This window comes from Lynx rufus, unplaced genomic scaffold (assembly GCF_022079265.1).
Source record: "Lynx rufus isolate CCGP_SWC_20201006 ecotype Redwood Valley unplaced genomic scaffold, mLynRuf1.p SCAF_10, whole genome shotgun sequence".
In the NCBI taxonomy this organism is placed as follows: Eukaryota; Metazoa; Chordata; class Mammalia; order Carnivora; family Felidae; genus Lynx; species Lynx rufus.
This window is the reverse complement of record NW_025814824.1, coordinates 32,821,253-32,841,640: the sequence shown is the minus strand read 5'-3', so window position 1 is coordinate 32,841,640 and position 20,388 is coordinate 32,821,253. Positions and strand designations below refer to the sequence as shown.

The following is a 20,388-nucleotide window of genomic DNA, read 5'->3' as shown; positions in this document are numbered from 1 at the left end:
AACAAATTATTAAATTCATGTAACCTTTTTACCCTCATTTGTAAAATAGGAGTCAAAAACATTTATCTTGCAGGGCTACTGTGAGGGTCAAAAAAAGTGCACACACTTAGCATATTTAGCTCTGTGCAATAGGTATTTTAGTTGTATCTTTTTTTGTGAACATCTTTGCTTATTCAATGATGAGGCTGAACAGTTAGACACAAAACACAAAATGATCTCAAAAGGGCACTTGGTTTAATGAGGAATTTTAAATTCCTTGTACTTGAGAGATAATTTTAATATTAGTCTTAACTTTTTCATGGAGTCTATAAATATGCTTATAGTTCTATGTTGATAGGCCATCATAAATTCCACTGAAGTTAACATACTGATTACTAATTAGCCTGAATTTCATCAGGTCCTCACTGTAATACTTTTCATGTAGCTAAGAGCTTTGCTACATGTAAGATGCTTCACTTTTACATTTATTGTTTAATTAAATGTCATTATTTTCTTTTGAATCATGTAGTAATGCTTCTTTTCTAGGAGTCTCCACTATTATCAGTCTGTCTTATGTTTTTTGCCTAATTCTGGATGTTCTGATGCAAAGAAACTCCAGCACCTACCCTATCACAAATGACCTGAATCTGCAACTTAACACTATGGACCAATACAAAGGGGAAAACAGCCTTGACACACACATGCACACACATGTGCACCAGTACACACACCTACAACATACACATAAATGTGCTCTCCTACCTGCTCACCTTGGGTTTTTCTAGGCCTTAAAAAAATGTTCGTTTCCTAAACTTCTTTGAACCCCTTTAATTACATTGTGCTCTAGTTCCTGATTCAGTGTCTTATAATGTACTCTGCCACTTAAACCCCTGCCCCTTATCAGTCTTTGAACAATTCTAAGCTGAAACTGGCAGTCTTATCATTCTCCAGCTGTTTTTAACTTAATAGGCCTGAACCTTCGTACTCTTTTCTTCTTTTAACTTCAATCTTCCTGTTTTTGCTCTACTGCTTAGCTTGAGAATGTTGATTTCTGCCATCATGTTACTGAAAGTACTACAATGCATGGATTCTAATAAATGTGTTCTTTTTAAAGTCTGAAGGAGAGCCACCTGGGTGGCTCAGTTAAGCATCTGACTTTGGCTCAGGTCAAGATCTCACGGTTCGTGAGTTTGAGCCCAGCACTGGGCTCTCTGCTGTCAGTGCACAGCCTACTTTGGATCCTCTGCTTGCCTCTCTCTCTCTCTCTCTCTCTGCCCCTCCTGTGCTCATTCTCTCTCTCTTTGTCTCTCTCAAAATAAGTAAATAAACTTTAAAAAAAAAGTCTGAAGGAATACAAACGCACATCTGCCATCCATGTTGTTTTGTTAGAGTTTAACTCATTCTCATTTCTGACAGACATAAAATATTTTCAGTTTAATTGCATATGCACTCTTTAATAATATGCAGAGTTCCATAGTTAACAGAATATCCAACCAATAGCTCTACTTTTCATTAAATAAGCACTCCATTAAGTTTAAGTGGACAGACGGCCACAACTGTGTCAACACACAGTTGATTTAGGTTTGCTGAGACACCCAATGGAGGTAAGTCTCTCAAGCAAAAGCCACCAACTCAGGGGCTGCTAGCTGATGAACAGCCATCACTGTCTTGGCATACAGTGAGATAAATCAGCCAATTAGTCTCTCCCCATATGATGTAAACACAAGAAAGCAGCCTACCATCCAGTCGCTTATCTTTGGGGCCTACCTATATTCTTTACAATTAAACCACTCATCAAATGCTAATAGAGTTTCCCAGTGTTCAATTTGGTAATAAAACTCCAATATCTGTGCCATCAGACATTGAATCTTTGCCTCCTTTAAAAAAGAAGAGGTGCTCCAAATTCATGTGGCCTATTCACCAGCAGCATACTGGATATACATGTGCCCTCTGGCTTCCTCTCAGTGAACATCTCACACAGGACAGCACTCACCTGGTACATGTGGGCAACATTTGATCCCAGATATTTTGCTCCATAGAGTTTGCCATCAGGCCACTTGACTTGGACAACTTCTCCCTCAGCAGGAGGGCCCAGTTTCACACAGTCTCGGCTCTGTGGAAGAAACACAGACAGGCTTTTCAAGGCAAGTGTCTAAGTGACTGCATTTAGAACTTAGCAAATGATGAACTCCTGGCAATTAAAAGGAGTTATTGCCTCTGTTTTATGGATTATGATCTTGCATGGGTGTTCAGGGGAAGAGATATGAGCCAAAGGAGTACTTAAAGATTCAGCCTACATCATAAAGTTGCAAAGGAGCCACCATAAGCCAAGCAGGAAAAAAACAGCAGCATTTACATTTGCTACTTGACAAAGAACTGTTCAGAGGGTAACTAAACTATGCATGGAAAGTCCTTTAGCTGAAGAATAGACCAGCTCATGATTTACAACACCTGACATTTATATAGCATTTTTGCAGTCAACTAAATGCTCTAACGCACAACTCATTCGATCCTCATAATCAGTCCACAAAGTAAGCAGAGATTATTAATTATCCCCATTTTACTGGCAAGGAAACTGAGCCTCCAAGGAGGCTCCTTTAGGTTGTCAGCATCTCTGGAGGAGTGAAGCTTAATAGGAGGATAAGAAGTGGGATAGCTAGGTGAAAGTGGGGCCAGGGAGGAGCACAGTGAGGTCCGAGCTGTCAGGCTGTGACAAAGCAACAAGGGAAAGGAAAGCAAGAAGCATCTGCAGCATGGCAGGTGAGGCTGAGAGGGTTGTGTGCTGTTTAGCAGGCCTCTTCGGAAGACCCTTGGACCTCCCCAGAAAGTCATGCTTCTATTGGCTGTCCATTAAGTGACCAGCCCTCTTCCTTCTACAGGCATCCATGGTGGCCATCCAAAACCCATCTTCTTCTCACTCATGTCTTGGACTCAACAGTGCTTCCTCCTAAGGCAGGGGTTCAGAGAAAAACCCAGTATTCCATCCTGGAAGGTGCTTGCTTTTTGGCAGGGAAGGGAGGTAACAGGTCAAATAAAATGTTTTCACATACATAGTTTGCAAACTCTTAAATTTGTATGTATTGGGTATGACAGAGTGAAATTTCAATACAAATGAATTAAATACTTGACCTCTTTGGTAAAGTTTTTGCACATTTAGCAATTCGTGTTTTGCTAATACCAGTATTTTACTGATGAGGCCAATATGACTGATTGAAATGCACACTTGATCAATCAAGCTATAAATGCAGACTGGGCATGGTTCTATGGTTTAAATGAGACGCACACACAGGAAATACTTAGTTGTTTAGGACTAGAAATCCACCCTCTATTCCTTTCCATTACTAATAGAAATTTTGCATTATAAAGAAGTGGACATTTTATTGTTGGATTCAGAATACACATGAGAGGCTCAGCTGTTCATTTTCCTCACTGCAGATTCACTTCCATTTAAAGCTACAGGCAAAGAGAAACTTGTGTGCTCAGAAGCTCTATAGAATTGACAGTCTGCATCTAACTTAGTTAAACAAAGATAAGTTTCTCCTTGGCCTTCATAATATTTGGCCTTAGGGCATGCAGAATTGAAAGGGCAGGCTATAGAAATGTTTTCTAGCTATGTCCCTGGGGTTATCCTCTTACTTTCTATTTCCCTTCCAAAGATGAACCTGGTACTAAGAACACTGGAAGGTGCAGCTTCTAAATAGACACTATCCAGTCTGCTAGCCTGGGAAGTGATATCAGCTCAGAGGTAACTGAGCTGAAACCTAGCAGAGTGGGGAATGGGGGAGGGGGCACAAGAGTATGTTTCTTCCCTCTCTTCAAGTTTTCTTCCATGTGGAGGAAGCTCCATTGGGGTAAATGTTCCTGGTTTCTTTTCCACTCTCTCATTCATCCACTCTTCCAAGAGAATAAGCAGTGACTGAACTTTGTTGTTGAGTTCTCAAGGATATGACATTTTCCAAACTATGCACCATAGAGCCCTGGGGCACCACAGCAAACTCACAGGGGCTCTGTGGGATATTTTCAGGGGAAACCCAGTGACACTCGTCAGATACCCAGCTTACCACTACTACTCCTAAGTTGTTTAGACCTAACTCACTTAATACATGGAACTGTGGACACTGTAAAAAAAATTGTGCTGAAATACTACTTGGCAATGAGAAAGAATGAAATCTTGACATTTGCAACAGTGTGGATGGAATTGGGGGGTATTATGCTAAGTGAAATAAGTCAGAAAAAATATCATATGTTTTCACTCATATGTGGAACTTGAGAAACTTAACAGAAGACAATGGGGGAAGGGAAGGGAGGAAATAGTTTCAAACAGAGAGGGAGGCAAGTCATAAGAGACTCTTAAATACAAAGAATAAACTAAAGGTTGATGGAGGGAGCAGGGGAAGGGGAAATGGGTGATGGGCACTGAGGAGGGCTCTTGTTGGGATGAGCACTGGGTGTTGTATCTAAGCGATGAATCATGGGAATCTATCCCCAAAACCAAGAGTGCACACTGTATACACTGTATGTTGGCTAACCTGATAATAAATTTTATATATATATATATATATATATATATATATATATATATATATATAAAGAGAGAGAGAGAGTATATATATATATATATATATATACACACATATAATTTGTGCTGAGATACCCAGGGGCTGTGAACCAGTAAAGCTTGGTAATTGTGGCTTTACCCCCTCACGTTCTCTTTCTCTTTGGAACCACCCTGTGGGCAGAGAACACAAGTCCTGCTCTGTTCCTTCCATAGAGAGGAGCTGGTGGTGTCCTGAAACCCTGTCACTAGGAGGCCTGTCTGATCCTTGGATGCAGTATTAGGAACTTTGTTCGCCCACAGATATAAAACCACACACTACAACATCTGCTTTATTAGTAATGAAGAAGATCTTTTCAGTCTCTAAATCCTGACTCCGTTGTCTCTTTTGCTTTTCCTCAGGCAGGATAAATTCTATTTATTGGGCCCTTATTTAATCCAAATGGAGGGAATTCAAGGCCTTGTGGAATACAGAACATGCACTCCCCATTTACTCACCTACCAAAAACAACTGCCAAGCAGGAGACTTAGGTCCTTAGTTTTAGAGATCTGACCTTCGTCAGAGATTTTCTAACCTTTAAAATAAATCTTCACAACAAATCCTGACCTGAAATTTTAAGTACCATATCACTGAGGTATGGCAATGGCCACAGAAATGTGATCTAGGCAAAACATGAAGATACTTGAGCAATTTATCATAAAAACATACCTTGATAAATTAAATGTATGCAACATTACCATGTGAGAAATAATTATTTTTTAAAAAGGTGTTTGAGAAAAAAATGTCTGAGATACAGTGTGTTATCTGTCTTACCTGTCCATTTGCCCTTTACTCACAAGTCCCAATTTGGTATTGCCAGTGCCTGACCTCAAAGAGCCAATGTACAGCTCAGCCTCCACTAAGTTTACTCTGTGTCAGCCCCCAAAACCATGACAGAATCTAGTAAAGACATTGCAGTTATCTTTCTCAATCTTCTTGCTTTCAGAACTCTTTTTTTCTTTATTCATAGGAGAAGAAGAAAGAAAAATAACCATCCAACTACAATATACAACATAAAATTGGGTGTGAACTCCTTCCCTCCTCCACCACCAGGAGGCGTCCTTCTCATCCTCTGCCGGGTCAGTTAGTTGGAAGTGGTTTTATTTTGATTTGCATATAACTTCATTTAGTAAGTATTATTCACTGTTTACATCCCAGCTACTTTCCAAAAAGGATTTAAGGCAGCTCATAGTAAAACATAAAAAGGTTTATTTCCGTAACATCTAGTTTCCTCCATAGAGAAATGGTTTCAACTCACCAGCTGTCTCAAAATTTTGAGTTTGCTAGAAACCTTCTATGACTACATGGAGTACAAAGCATCCAAACAGGAATGGAAGCAGAAGCACATAGGTTGATGAAAAGAAGCTGGAAGGTTTGACACTGAGGTTCCCCTGGTCTCTCCAAAGCAGGTGTCTCCAGAACTGTCAGAGTCACTAATCCAGTGTCTGTTTACTGACCATCCGTGTGAGACACTAGAGGAGCCACCAATGATGCCCAGGGACAGAGGGCCTCTTGACCACACCTGGAGGCCTGTCAGCTCTGGGGCATGAGCACCTCAGGGTCTCTGCAAGGGAAATCCATGATCACTTCAACCAGAAAAGAACTTCTATTCGATTCATAGATTGGGTTTCTGAATAGGATTTCAGGTTTAAAGAAAAAAAAAAAGGTTTAAAAGGTTTCTGTCAAAAATCACAAGTCTGAAAAATAAAATCACCTGTCTAAAACTGAGAGGATTTAGTTTGTGGAGAGCCCCAGTGAATGGTCTGCCCCCTCTTTTAAAGGCCTTCAGCTAGCTCACACTTCCCTGTGCTGTGCACAGGGAGTATGGCTCCTTACAGTATGGTCCCAACCATCAAGGCACACATTAAAAATGAAGATTCCAGGGGTGCCTGGATGGATCAGTCGGTTGAACATCTGATTTTGGTTCAGGTGATGATATTGTGGTCCATGGGTTCAAGCCCTGCGTCGGACTCTTGTGCTGACAGCTTGGAGCCTGGAGCCTGTTTCAGATTCAGTGTCTCCCTCTCTCTCTGCCCCCCTCCCGTGCTTATGCTCTCTTTCTCAAAAATAAATAAACGTTCAAAAAAAATTAAGATTCCAGCCTCCCACCCCCATAGCTCTGTGTGGCCTAGGGGATTTTGTTAAAGCATTCTAGAATTTGAGATCTATTAAAGGATGTAAAGGATGTAAAATGCTAAAGAGGTCTTTTCCTAATGCAGTTCTTAGTGTGTTGCTGGAGCAAGTAAACACCTTTGCTGGGAAATTATATGCATTAAAACTTTGACTAATGCATTTTCTTCAGTTGCTGTCTGGACCCTCAGAAGCAGTCTGGCTTCACCTGACATAAATAGCTGTTCACCATTTGCTGTACTGCCTCCAGGGACATGTAAACCCCCCTAAAGCCTGCCAGGGCCCCGTCCACAGAGACACTGGTGTCTGGAGCTGCCAGTAAGCCTGTGGCTAGAACACTAAATAGATGATGTGAGAATTAAAGACAGAAATCATAATCACAGTCAAGAGCGGGCTTCTGGCTATGATTAAAGGGCTCTGATGAAAGGACTGGGATGGGTCACCAACCCAGGCAAGAGCATGGTGTCATATCACACTCCTGCCATAGTCGGGGCTGACTCCTGCGCTTGCTCCACCAACTACAGAGACGAGCCGAGCCGAGCCACCAGTCTGATTACTGAATTCTGAAATCACTGTGTTCTTGGAACTTTTACTGGGGCCTATGAAAGGGACCTCTGCAAGTGGCTGTTTTGCCTGTTTTGCCATCCTCCCCCCAGACCCAACCCCACCTCTGCTCCTAACACGTAGAAACCACAGAGCAGGCAACCCCGTCTATCAGTTCAGCTGTAGTACATGAAGACAGGGTACTTGAACTCCCAGTAGTTAATTGCCATATAGTCTGGAGCCTCTGGCAGTCCCCCTTGGGGACAACGCTTAAGTCACCAGGAGCAAACTGATACCCGCAGCTGCTGGCATTTTGAGGGATAATCACCTGCTCATTAATGGACTCTGGCAGGGATTAACAGACTGACTGATAGCCATGTACTAATTGTACTAGCTATCTATCATTTGGTTGGCTGCCCGGCATCTGAACCCCTATCTCCCTTGCAGGGTCTCAGTGGGAGAAAGAGCTAGCCTGCCATTATAGACACGGGAAAATGCCAGATACTCCCTTACCCAGCCTCCCTGGCAGCAGACATGGACAGGGGCCTGGCCAATTGGCTGCACCTGCTCAGGATGTAGAACCTGTGATCAGAGATGCAGGGAAGCAGCAGAGGGGAGAACAATCTCAGAAGGCAGCAGTGACAGCCATAACAGCAGCACCCACGCACCAAAGGCACAGCAGGGGGCCAGGCTGACCACACACGTGGAAGCGGCTGTGTCCAGGTCCATGGCCTGGTCCTGCCCATGCTCCAACTGAGCAGCCTCCCTTGTTTTCACCTATTCTCTGACCTTGTCCTTTTGCATTCCTGGAGATTCTGTGGGCTTCCTAATAACTTCCCACTATATTCGTTTATTGCTTAAATTAGTTACAGTCACTTTTTGTTGCTTACAACTGACAACCCTGAATGGTAAGTAACTGCTGGTTTGGGTGATGGCAGATCCCTCCTCTCACAAACTAGAAAAGACACCTTTCATTTAATGGTGGAATATAAAACTGGGGAGCTTCCTAGACCACCCAATCCTCATTCAAATAATTTATGAGGAAAGCCATCTTTCAAAAAAGAAAGGAACATATTCACAGCACCACTTACCTAATCACAAGGCTTGGCCCTAGATCATTTGTGACTGTCCCTGGACTTTTCATAAACACCACAATCTGAAGAGGTACTCTCTTTAGGGATATCCACAAGAATGCAACCCAGGCCATAAAGGTAAGTCAAGTATCCTAATCAATGGTAGGCTCTCAAGTGGACTCTTTTGAAGGGAATGCATCATATTTGGATGGATTAAATTCTGGACTATTTGTTAAATAGAAGTCATATTTCATATCACCCTTCATGTAGAGATAACAAATACAGAAAATACTTTAATACTATTTTTCTTAATAATTCTTTGTTCTGAGTATCTACTATAATTTCATTAGGGGAAATTACAGATTTTTTTAAAAAAGGTATAAAAAACAAAAACAACCCAGATTTCCATCACCCAGAAGTAAATGCTGTTACCACCTGTTAGGATGGCTAAAATCAAAAACACAAGAAACAAGTGTTGGCAAGGAAATGGAGAAAAAGGAATCTTCATGCACTGTGGTGGGAATGTAAACTAGTGCAACACTCTGGAAAACAGTATAGCGCTTCCTCAAACAGTTAAAAATAGAACTACCATATGACCTAGTAATTGCACTACTATCTACCCAAAGAAAGTGTAAACATTAATTTGAAAGGGTTACATGCACCCTGATGTTTATAGCAGCATTATTTACAAAAGCCAAATTATGGACCCAGCCCAAGTGTCCATTAACTAATGAATGGATAAAGATATGGAATATACATACAATGGAATATTGTACAAAAGAACGAATACAAAAGAACGAATCTTGCCATTTGTGATGACTTGGATGGATCTAGAGAGTATAATGCTAAGCAAAATAAGCCAGAGAAAGACAAATACCATATGATCTCATTCATATGTGGAATTTAAGAAACAAAACAAATGAACAAAGGATAAAAAGACAAACCAGAAAACAGACTCCTAACTACAGAGAACAAACTGATGGGTTACCAGAGGGGAGGTGGGTGGGGAGTGGGTGAAATAAGGGGACTAAGAATACCCTTATCATGATGAAATGAAAAATGTATAGGATTTAATCTCTATATTGTATACCTGAAATGGATATAACTGTATGCTAACTATACTGGAATTAAGATTTAAAAAAAATTAAATGCTGTTACCATTTGGATTAATCTCTATGCTTCTCTGATTTTTACAAAGTAGGCCCTCCTATATATACATAATTATTTTTCATAACTACAAACTTTATTTTCTTTCACATGGAGCACAACTGAACTAAGAGGCAGACAAAGCCGCCTTCTGTGAAGAGCTCAGTGTTGCAGTCCATGCCATGTTTTTTCAATCATTCCACACCATTTGGAGGGAAGAGGTCTTTCTTTTTATTGTGGTAAAATACACATAACATAAAATTACAATTTTAATCATTTTTAAGTACACATTTCAGTGGACTTAGGTACATTCACAGTGTAGTACAACCATCACCACCATCCTCTCCAGAAATGTTTCATCATCCCAAACTGAAACTCTACATCCACTAAACACTAACTCCCCACTCCCCTCTCCTCCCAGCCCCAGGTAACCTCCATTCTACTTTCTGTCTCTATGAACTTGATTATTTCTAAGCACCTCATTATAGGGGAAATCATATAATATTTGTCCATTTGTGTACATATATAATTTTGTGCCTTGCTATTTATCCCCTATAACTACATTATAAGCATCTTCTTAGTTATGAATTATCCTTTAAAAACTCCATTTTACTGGCTGAATACATGCAACATTATGGCTACTCCTCAATTAATTTAACCACTTTCCCACTGTAATATTTCCCACTGTATATTTGTCTTCATGAATCTTTGTCCAAATTACTGACTATATTCTTAAAGTCTTGCAATAGGAATACGTTGGTAAAAAATCATATAAACTATTAATAAAGTTGCTTTCATTAAGCTTTGAAAAATTCAACATCAGGCTCATTTCTCTTATTCAGTAAATCTTAACCACCACAGAAAATTCTGATTCAGTCAATCCAAGGTAGGGTCCAAGCTAAATGTTCTCCCAAACAATATGATGGTTGGTCAGATTGATAATCACTGCTCAAGATTATCTCCAGAATACACTTCTACGTATAAAGAAAAAACTAATTCCAAGCTGCTTCCTCTGAATGTAACTTTTCTACAGTGAGAGACATCTAACATACTTGAAAGAAAACTTGGAATGTCCTCACACTGAGGAACTTATCTGTGCTCTGTCCTAGTTATGTAACACTGTCATTGCAGCCTGTAGGATAATGGTTTCAGGCCAACCTGCTTCCACACTGACACTCATTATTTAGGGAAAACTGCAAGTTTGATGTCCAGCTTTCCTTTTTAATAGTTTTTTTTTTCTTTTGTAAGGGAAAAACACACACAAACACCCTTTCTCTACCCCCAAGATGTTCTGTTTGTCTCTGTTAAGCTGGGGCAATGCCTCGTTATTCCCTCAACCAGCTAGATTCTTTCCCAGCAGTCACACTTTGCCAATGCCCTGACACTTAACCACACCCATCTTATAAAACATAGCATCTTCTCTGCAGGGAACACAACACTGACACTTATTTGCTGAATTCCTGAGGGCCAAGTTAGCATACACTTTCCCTTTAGCTATAAGCCAAGAGTGGATACCATGCCTGGTAAAAATACTGATGTGACAGAGATGGAGGTTGTTTTATTTTTCTGAATGTTACCACAGCATTAAACCTCAGAAAATATTTTTCTTTTTTTTAAATGTTTATTTTTGAAAGAAGGAAAGAGAGAGAGAGAGAGAGAGAGAAGAGACAGGGAGGCAGTGGGGGAGGGGAGGAGAGACGGGGACAGAGGATCCGAAGTGGGCTCTGCACTGACAGCAAAGAGCCTGAGGCAGGGCTCAAACTCACAAACCATGAGATCATGACCTGAGCCAAGGTCGGATGCTTAACCAACTAATCCACCCAGGTACCCCCAGACAATATATTTCTAAAAGAAATCACATCTTTATGTTATTAGAAATAGGTGAGATTCTGGCAAGCAAAAGCTTTAAAAGGCACAGAAAATACAAAGTTGGGCAGTCTCTTCAGAAATTATCTTCCAGTTCTTTTAAGTGAAGACAGTATAAGAAAAGTCATTAACTAGAACCAGGGGTGACACTGGGGAGCTCACCTAATAGCAAGGGCATGTGAGAGAGGGATATGGAGACAGCTAAGGGAGGTGGCTATGAAGTGCCAACAACGGGTCCTCTGCATTCTTGGGACTGGAGAGGATTAATGGCACTGAAAGGCTCATTCACTCACCAGCTACACATCTTTGAGAGAGACCACCTGCCTTCCCAGCCTTTTCTCCCTCCCTCTAGCATATTATAAGCGTCTCCTCTGTGCCTAATCCTGAACTCAGCACTGGGAAAAGAGAGACAGAAAGAGTCCTTTTGAAGTCATTTCCCCAAGGAATTCAAGTCCAGTTGGGGACTTAAATGTTTAGATGAGTATCGGCAATACAAGGTACCATATGTGATTGTAGTGAGTGGCAAGGAGGTGGGAACGCTGTGTCCATGACTCACCCTCCCATGACACCAACTGTGTCAAGGACTTTCAGCTAGAGATTAACCAAAATTCCTTCCTATCTTCCCCTCAGAGTTAAACCACCCTCCACATGAACTGACTTAATTAAAACCCCCATTCAGGACTCTCCTGCACTCACCTGGCTAGGTATATGTGAATGCTTTGGAAACTATGGTGAGAGCAGCAATGCAGTCCTTAAAGACAGATGTTAGAGGGAGAAGTGAGCTGGCAGCTCTATCAGAGCTTTGTGGGGATCCACTGTTGGAGGCTCTGGCATTAGCAGTTTGATTTTATTGGGGCTCCTATAGTTGGCTAGGCTATCCCACTGACTATGTTGAGTGGTGTGGCCAAGTCAGGAGGACAAAGGTGTTGCCCTGACCCCTCTCTCTACTTCTCAAGAGTGTTCTAAAATGATGTCACCAATGATTGCAAGGCCAATGCCCCATAACACCAGGAACCCAAACAGAAAATCTTCTAAAATCCCCAGAAATGCAAACCACTTGAAAAGGGAGTTTGTATATTTAAAGCTCTCTGGTACTTCTTCTTAGATCTCCTTTTCAATAACCTCTCCTTTTATAAAGGTTTGGAGGATGTGTCATTTCCAAGTGTTACTGGGAATCTCATGCTTAGGGACCTCTGACCAATGAGCTGACTGAAAACAACTGGCTGCTACCACCAATAATAACCAGAAATAGTCACACTACTACTTGAGTGTTTATTATGTGCTGGGCACCACACTGACTGCTTTATATTATATTTCAATAATTCTAACAATAATCCTAGTATTTATTATTATCTCCATTTTAGGGTTAAGGTAACTGGTGTCAACTTCCTTGCCCAGGTTTGCATGGCTGTCTGCTACACATCAAGTTCCTCCCACCTCAGACAGACAGCCAACAGCACTTATAAGGACTGCCCCTGGACTGGCTGCATCTTCCTCCTGTTTTTCCTGCAGACACCAATGCATCAGCACCCTAGGACTGTAACTCCTCATACTCAAATAAGGAAAAAACATTGCCATCTATAGGACAGATCTTTCCCCCTTTATATAGTTGTTGGCAGAGGCTAAAATGCATGAGGGGAACAAATATTTTACATGTCAATAAAAATGTATGTTGTAAAAGAGAGAAAGACAGCCTTGAGGTGAATTTCTCTATCATGATTTCTAAAAATAACTGTCAGTTCCAAAAGCTGGAAAAAGATGAGGAAAGGAAAGATAAGGGTAAGCATTATGAGAAGAGAAGGCTCTCCTGTGCTCATGCGCCACAACAGGAGCTCTGTGATCAGGAGTGCCAGGCCCACGCCAGCCTCTGTGGATTCTCGATCTGCTCCACAGTGTACATTCCACTTCCCAGAGCAGCTGCACTGAAGCGGCACAGGGTGCAGCTTCCAAGGTCTGGGGTCACACCGCCTGGGGTCAAAGAAGGACTGTGACTGGACACAAGCTACTTTATCTCCTCACACACTGGTGTCCTCATCAGTCAAATGCATATAATAACACAACCTTAAAGGATTGGTGAGTGAATTAGGGCTAAAATATATTTAGAAGGAGAGGAGAAGAGAAAGAAAAGCACAGCACAGTGACTGGCAGCTGGTGAGTTTGAAGTGAACTGTGACTGGATTTAATTCATATCAACAGGGAACATCTGGAGGATGATAGCAAGGGGACAGAAAACCTTGGGAGCAGATGATCCTTGAGGTTTAAAACTGTGAAGATGCACTGAGAAGCCAAGAAGCTACTAAAAAGGTTATCAGACAAGGGTATCCTGGTTGAAATCCAAAACAACCCAGCAGGGTCGATAAGCAGGTGTCATCTCCTACCTAGGTAGAGAAGCACAATCATGTGCCCCAGTCACACGGCCAATAAGTGGATGAGTGGGGTAGTCATTCATTCAACACCCACATTTCAAGCATTTCTCGTGTTCTCAGAATACTGGGGTTACTAGTGAGAAAAACAGATGTGGCTTTCTACTTCATGCAACTCTTTAGTGGAAAACACAGACATTAAAATAAAGAATAAAAATTAAAACGTTAAGTGTAGGAACTCCTGCATCATAGAATTACAGTGCAAAGTATTTTACCAGAAAGATTATTAGCACACTATGTGGTTATTATATTCCAGAGAGCTTCAAGACGCCTCAAGAGATGGAAGAACTAAAATGAAATTTTGATCCAAGAATCTGAAAGAGTCCAGATAGAGAAAACCCAGAGAAAATAAATCATGAAATAAGGAGGTCTGTGAATGGTTCAGATTTAAAAAGAAAAAATAACTTTTTTATTATAAAAATAAAACATGCTCATATGGAAACTATAAGAAGGTGATAAAGTTGAAATCATAATCACCTATGATTACATTCTCTAGAGATAACATTTCAACACATTTCCTTTGAGGATTTTCCCTTCACACATTTATATTTTTATATATGATTGGGATCATACTGTACATACTGATTTTTCCATTTATTAAACATCCTTTAAAATATTATTTTTAATAGCTACATAAATAATTCACTTAGTGTTCCTCCCAGGTGCACTGGTAAGTGTTCAATGCCTAGGTCTAAAGAACAAGGAGATGTCATGTTTACATGGTCAGACTGGGTTTAGGCACAGTGTTCTCACATCTGAGAGCAACATTTGGAGTGGAGTACTGTCCAAAAAATTTCATCCTGAGGGGAGTCCTGGAGCAAGAGCACTCTTAAAACCACTTTCTTATGAGATCATTCATTGCTCCCCACAACAAATATGTATTTTTTTAATTTTTTTTTATATTTATTCATTTTTGAAAGACAGAGAGAGACAGAGCACAAGCAGGGGTGGGGTGGAGAGAGAGGGGGACACAGAATCCGAAGCAGGCTCCAGGCTCTGAGCTGTCAGCACAGAGCTCGACGCGGAGCTCGAACTCACGAACGGTGAGATCATGACCTGAGCCGAAGCCGGACACTCAACCAACTGGGCCACCCAGGGTCCCCCCAACAAATATGTATTAAGTGATGAGGCAGGAGGACTGTTTTGTTTGGATTTGAGAAGACTCGGGAGGAACCTGAGAGTCCTCCACAAACACATGAAGAGCTGTGAGTAAAGAGACAATGGGCTTGTTTGTTTTTACCCCGGGAGTCAACTGAGACTGGCTCTTGGGGTGCTATTTAGGCTCCATGCAAAGAAGTCAGTGCTTTCTAATTATTACAGCAACAAATTGGTAGTGAGCTCCCTGTCACTTGTAGTGTTCAACAATGGACCTGAGGTCACTCACCAGGGCTATGATACAGGAGACTTCCTGCAACGGGTGAGAGTTTGAGGGAGTCACAGAGGAGGGTCAGAGGAGGCTGTGAGTGGTTCAAAGGCTATGGTGGGAGGAGGCTGCACACTTACCCCTTAGCCTGTCTTATTTATGCAGTAGCCCTGAACTGTGCCAGTGGTTATCAGAGCTTTTAGACAAGAGACTCCCTGGCTAAGATTCTCTCATCAAGGGGCCTGGCCAAGCCTCACTGATGTTACAGTGGATTAGGACTATGGTTCCTAAATTTCTAACACTCTTGTCAAGTGCTGTTCCTCTCTCACTGAAGTGTTGAGAATGGAATATGCAACGAATGGAAAGAAGAATCCAGCACAAATGGACAGTTATCTTCTCCCTTAATCTAATTTCAGTCACTCTGTGGCTATGCTCCTTCAGTTCTTTATAACATCAGCTTCCTCCATGGCCAAAGAAAGGGGTATCCTTCTGCATCAACACCCCAAGGAAACCTATTCCCTCAGCACAACCTCATTCTCTGGAGAGCACATAAAAAGGTCTGTTTTAACTTAACCAACTGGGTAACTCTCAAGTGGGTGAAGCAAAAACGTAGAAATGATGAAAGAGACAGCTGTGTGGCCTCAGCCTACTGCTGTGGAAAAGGCTTTTTTTACAAAGCTTTTGTGGTAACGTGAACAACTGCATAAAGACATCATGGTGTGTAAAAATATGCCAAGGATTAATTACTCCTGGGCTAAGACCTAAGAATAGCTTGGTCCTTCCTCCAGGCTCCAAATGATACTGCAGTATACAAATTGCCCATCATGGTGCAGTGTGTGCCGTGTGCCCAAATCAACAGTCACTTCCCAGCCCTCAGCCTGGCCCAAGCTGGCCCAGGATGTAGTCCTTCACACCTACAATACAGGTGGTCATCAAGGCCTGGAATCAGGAAAGGGAGATGTGTGTGCAGAAAAGTGGACAGCTAGGCCAGGGGAACATTCCAATGCTTATAATCAGAAATGATTAAGAATAACCCATTTGCTTTCTTTCAGAAGAGGCCTAAGAGATCCCGGTGGCCAATGTCCCCATTTTAAAGAGAAGGGAGAAGGATTGAACAGTGAAATGACTTGCATAGAGTCACAGCTCACCAAGAGATGGCTATCATTTAATTTAATTTTGCATTTCACAGCCCAGCAGTGCAAGATTTGGAGTAAATGAGTAACATCTGGAGAGGATTCCACAGAGGGGTTTAAACAGGAAGAGGTGAAGACAAATGAAAGGATTTCTGAGAATATGATTTGTCAAAAAATGTCAGCCCGTATTATATTAAATTCAGAAGCAGACAAGTCCTGAAGCATATGTATGTACAAATGAAGTAATCCAGAATTTCCTCAAAGTTGCAAATGTGCCTGAGGATAGCAATAAAATGTGAGCAACCCCATTTTATAAATATTTCCTATGTAAGCCACTGCCTCTATCTGTTAATTCACATGTCCTTTTCAGATTTAATGCAAATGCATAAACTTAAACAATCATGTTCATAACAGACTGTCTTATGAAGAACAGGACGTGCATAATTACTACCAGCCTATCTCCACAGAGGCTAGTCTGTTCATAAATGGCAGACACATAAATAAGATAGTTGGGGAGAGGATAATGAACCAATCTATTTACTCAACACTATTACCCTTAAAGGGAAGTCAGAAATTTCAGAAACTCCCTAAACGATTTTTTGTGTTGTCAAAAGACTCAAATCAAAATAATCTTAATGTGAAATTAAGGAGAATTTTGCTGTTTTTATGTTCCCAGACAAGAATGAAACTGATATGTAGATAACACAGTATTGTCAGATTTCTCCAAACAAGAGCTTTTAATCCAAAGACTTAAAAATACATCAGCGAAAGGGCAGGGAATTTAGCTTTACTGATTACACTCAAGCCTAGAATGCCTGGTTCAGCATTACACTGGGGATTCTGTTGTGCCCTTTTTCTGATAGTTAACAAACCTTTGAAACAGGAACCTCTTTGTTATTTTCACACTGGTTATTAATCTTTATTTGAAGCCTGATTCTTGCTAACATCTGTCTTGCCTAAAGAACACCGAGTAGTCAGTCAATTAACATTTCTGTTATGATATGGTCTTTTTTTTACTCTCCTCCCTCAAAACACATGAAGTTTTGTTAGCATTCTCCTTACTCTCCTTGAAACATATACTCATAGTTTTGAATTGATGTAGATTTGCAAGTACTGGCAACTGTGAACCAAAATTATGCCACAGGGAGGGGGATTACAAGGTATGTGGGCATCTAAGAGAGAGGTCAGTGGATGTGATACAGGCACCAGAACAGCTGAGCCTGGGTTTTGTAGGTTAAACTAAGAGGGGGTGGGGTAGGTAAAATCCCAGAAATGATACTGTGGAAAAGCAAGTATGGAAGTAGAGGAAGAGAAAAGGAAACAGCTTTTCAGCAAATGGTTTTAACATCCATCACTAACAACCAATTAGCAATAATATTAATAGTAAACAGGATGCGATTTTGAGCTTTTAGCAAGTCAATATTCTGCCAAGTGCACTCAAACAAAAATCTGCATGCACATACACACCCATGAAGCTTGCATATGCATCTTAAAAATCTTGGGAAGATATACAAGCATCAAGTGGGGCAGTACTCAGATGTGGGGTGCTGCAGGGACTTGTACTTTTCTGTATTTCTTGAACTTTTGCCAACCATGGGTATGTTATACAAAACACTGTGCATATGTGATTGTTAAATATTGGCTGCTAATTCTTATCACTGCGAATCAAACACATTTTGTCTACCAATGTAAATCACTGAATCTCTCCCTTAAAAGAAAGGTGCATCTTCCAAACAAGGGATGTTCAAGATTCTAGAAGGCCATGCAGTCCACCTCCTTCAGAAAATAAGAGCTCTTCCCAGGGCACACAGCAGATGCATCATCCTTACACTGGTTCATGGTGCGGCAGCACTGGGGCGATGAGGCACAGCAACTAAAGGCAAAGGGAGGTAAAAGATCCAAGAGGGGGGAGCTCCCAGACAACATGTACAGAAGGCAGGTGAGTGCTCAAGAGAGCTATAGATCAAGGGAATGTAGGGTGAGCTGTACAGTGAGGCCAAAGTCTACATATGTGCAGTTGGGCTAAATTTAAATGTTTGTGTGTCAGGGGTGCCTGGATAGGTCAGTCTGTTAAGCGTCCAATGTTGGCTCAGCTCATGATCTCACAGTTCGTGGGACCGAGGCCTGCATTGGGCTCTGTACTGACAGCTCAGAGCCTGGAGCCTGCTTCAGATTCTGTGTCTCCCTTTCTCTCTGCCCCTCACCCACTCATGCTCTCTCTCTTTCAAAACTAAACATTTTTTTAAGTTAAAAAAATAAATAAGTAAAAAAAAAAATAAATGTCTGTGGGTCAAGATGGAAGCCCCAGAAAGGGTAAATATGAATCCATTTTGGTGGCTATATTGTCATGTTGAAGAATTACCGAGCAAGCATCTACTGTTCTATCAAATGGGTGAGAGAGAAGTTAATTGTGTGTATGTATGTGTGTGTGTTACAATATGTTCATTCAGAGATGAAAATGAAGTGCCTGACCATGCCATTTCTGAAATGTGTGATGTCTGTTCTCAGACTGTAGCATGGGGTCTTTTCACTCAACATCCCTTCAACACTGAGGCAAATAAAAACACAAAAACCCCAAAACCTATGCTTTGTAAACCAGGGGTCTTGGGATGGCCCTAAAAAGAGTAACTACTCTAGATGGGAAAAGCAAGCAAGCAAGAAAGAAACTCCAATATAGCCAAGTCTGAACTCGTAATCTTGGCCCTAAAACCTGGGCTACTTCCAACATTCCCTCATTGACAGGTGTGACCTTCCATTTGGCTAAGCAAGCCAGAACCCCGGGGATCACCTTTGACTTCTTTTTCTTCCTCAGCTCCAGTATCAGTTCACCACTGAGTCCTTTTCAGATTCTTCCACTGCTCCTAACTTAGTCCCAGCTACATCGCCTCTCCCCTAATCTACTGAAATGCTCTCCTAACTGGTCTCCCAGCATCTACCATGGCCTACTCTCCAATTTGTCTTCTTCACTCTAGCCAAAGAAAATATTCATAACAAATCTCTTCATGTTGAATTCTACTTAAGACCATCAATGGCTTCTCCCTGTCTTAGAATAAAGACCCAACCCTATAACATACTCTTCCAAACCTAGCCTACTCTGGCCCTTTCCTCCTCTCTAGCCTCATCATTTACCTCTTTCAGCAACCTGAGCAGGCCATGCTCCTTCCTGCAACAGCTCTTGTGTGTGCTTTGTTTGGGATACTCTCCCTCTGTCCTTTGTCTAGCTAATATACTGATTACTCATCTATATAAGGTATTTTTGGTTACATGCTCTTATAGGATTATATGCCTATCATCCCATGGCTCATCTCAGTTTTAAGTACATTTTTATTAGCATAACTGTTGTAGGTCACTCTTTCCCTCTAGATTGTAAATTAGATGAGAGCAAAAACCATTTCAATTTTATACATCATGTTTCACCCAGTACAATGTTTGGCATGTAATAGGTGCTCACTATAAACAAATTTTTATGGTAAAGCTACCACTTACTTAAGAGTAAGATATCCCTTGACTAGGGAATCCATAAATCACCATATGCAGGTATCCAGATGCAGTTAATGAAAGTCCTGCCCCTGGGGGAGTTCCTTCTCTACAAGAGGAAGGGCCTCCTGGGGGAGCATCAGCCTTCCACATCCATATAAGCCCCTCATGCCTGGAGAAGAAAAAGGACTTGAGCACCAACACAACGGTTTCCCCATCCTCATTAGACTGCCCCTGGAGGAGACCCACTTGTAAATATATATCAGTTAGATATTTGTCCTTTCAACTTCATACAAAGCAAAATGTAATACAAAACAAAATTCTATAGAAACATAATAATGACATGGGGCAGAGTTCAGGATAAATAATATAAAAAAATGGTTTTACTAGTATTGAAATAAATTTTATAACTAAATAAGATATTAAATTTAATACACAAATCATTTAAAAATTCTTTGGCCAGGAAGGGAATAAAATACCTAGTAAGAAGTGGAAGCAAAGTTATAAAACCTACTAGTAGCATCCTGGAATAAGGCTTGTTGCATGATGAGATAATTTCCAAAAGATATGTCTTACCTCATTAGGGAATCTCACTTAATGTCAATGGTGCTCATGTTTATGTTCTCTTAATAGCTCTCTTACAGTTCCTATTTAAACAGG

At 41.1% G+C, this 20,388-nt stretch overlaps 1 protein-coding gene across 7 annotated transcripts in view; it reads right to left on the bottom strand.

The window, feature by feature from the left end:
* Positions 1-20,388, bottom strand: part of KDM4C (lysine demethylase 4C) — a 433,616-nt gene that overhangs the window by 7,464 nt on the left and 405,764 nt on the right. For all 7 annotated transcript variants that reach the window (XM_047064766.1, XM_047103336.1, XM_047103337.1 and 4 more), the window contains one exon: positions 1,973-2,092. In XM_047064766.1, coding sequence (XP_046920722.1) covers positions 1,973-2,092 — 120 coding nt within the window. The remainder of the gene's footprint in view (positions 1-1,972; positions 2,093-20,388) is intronic.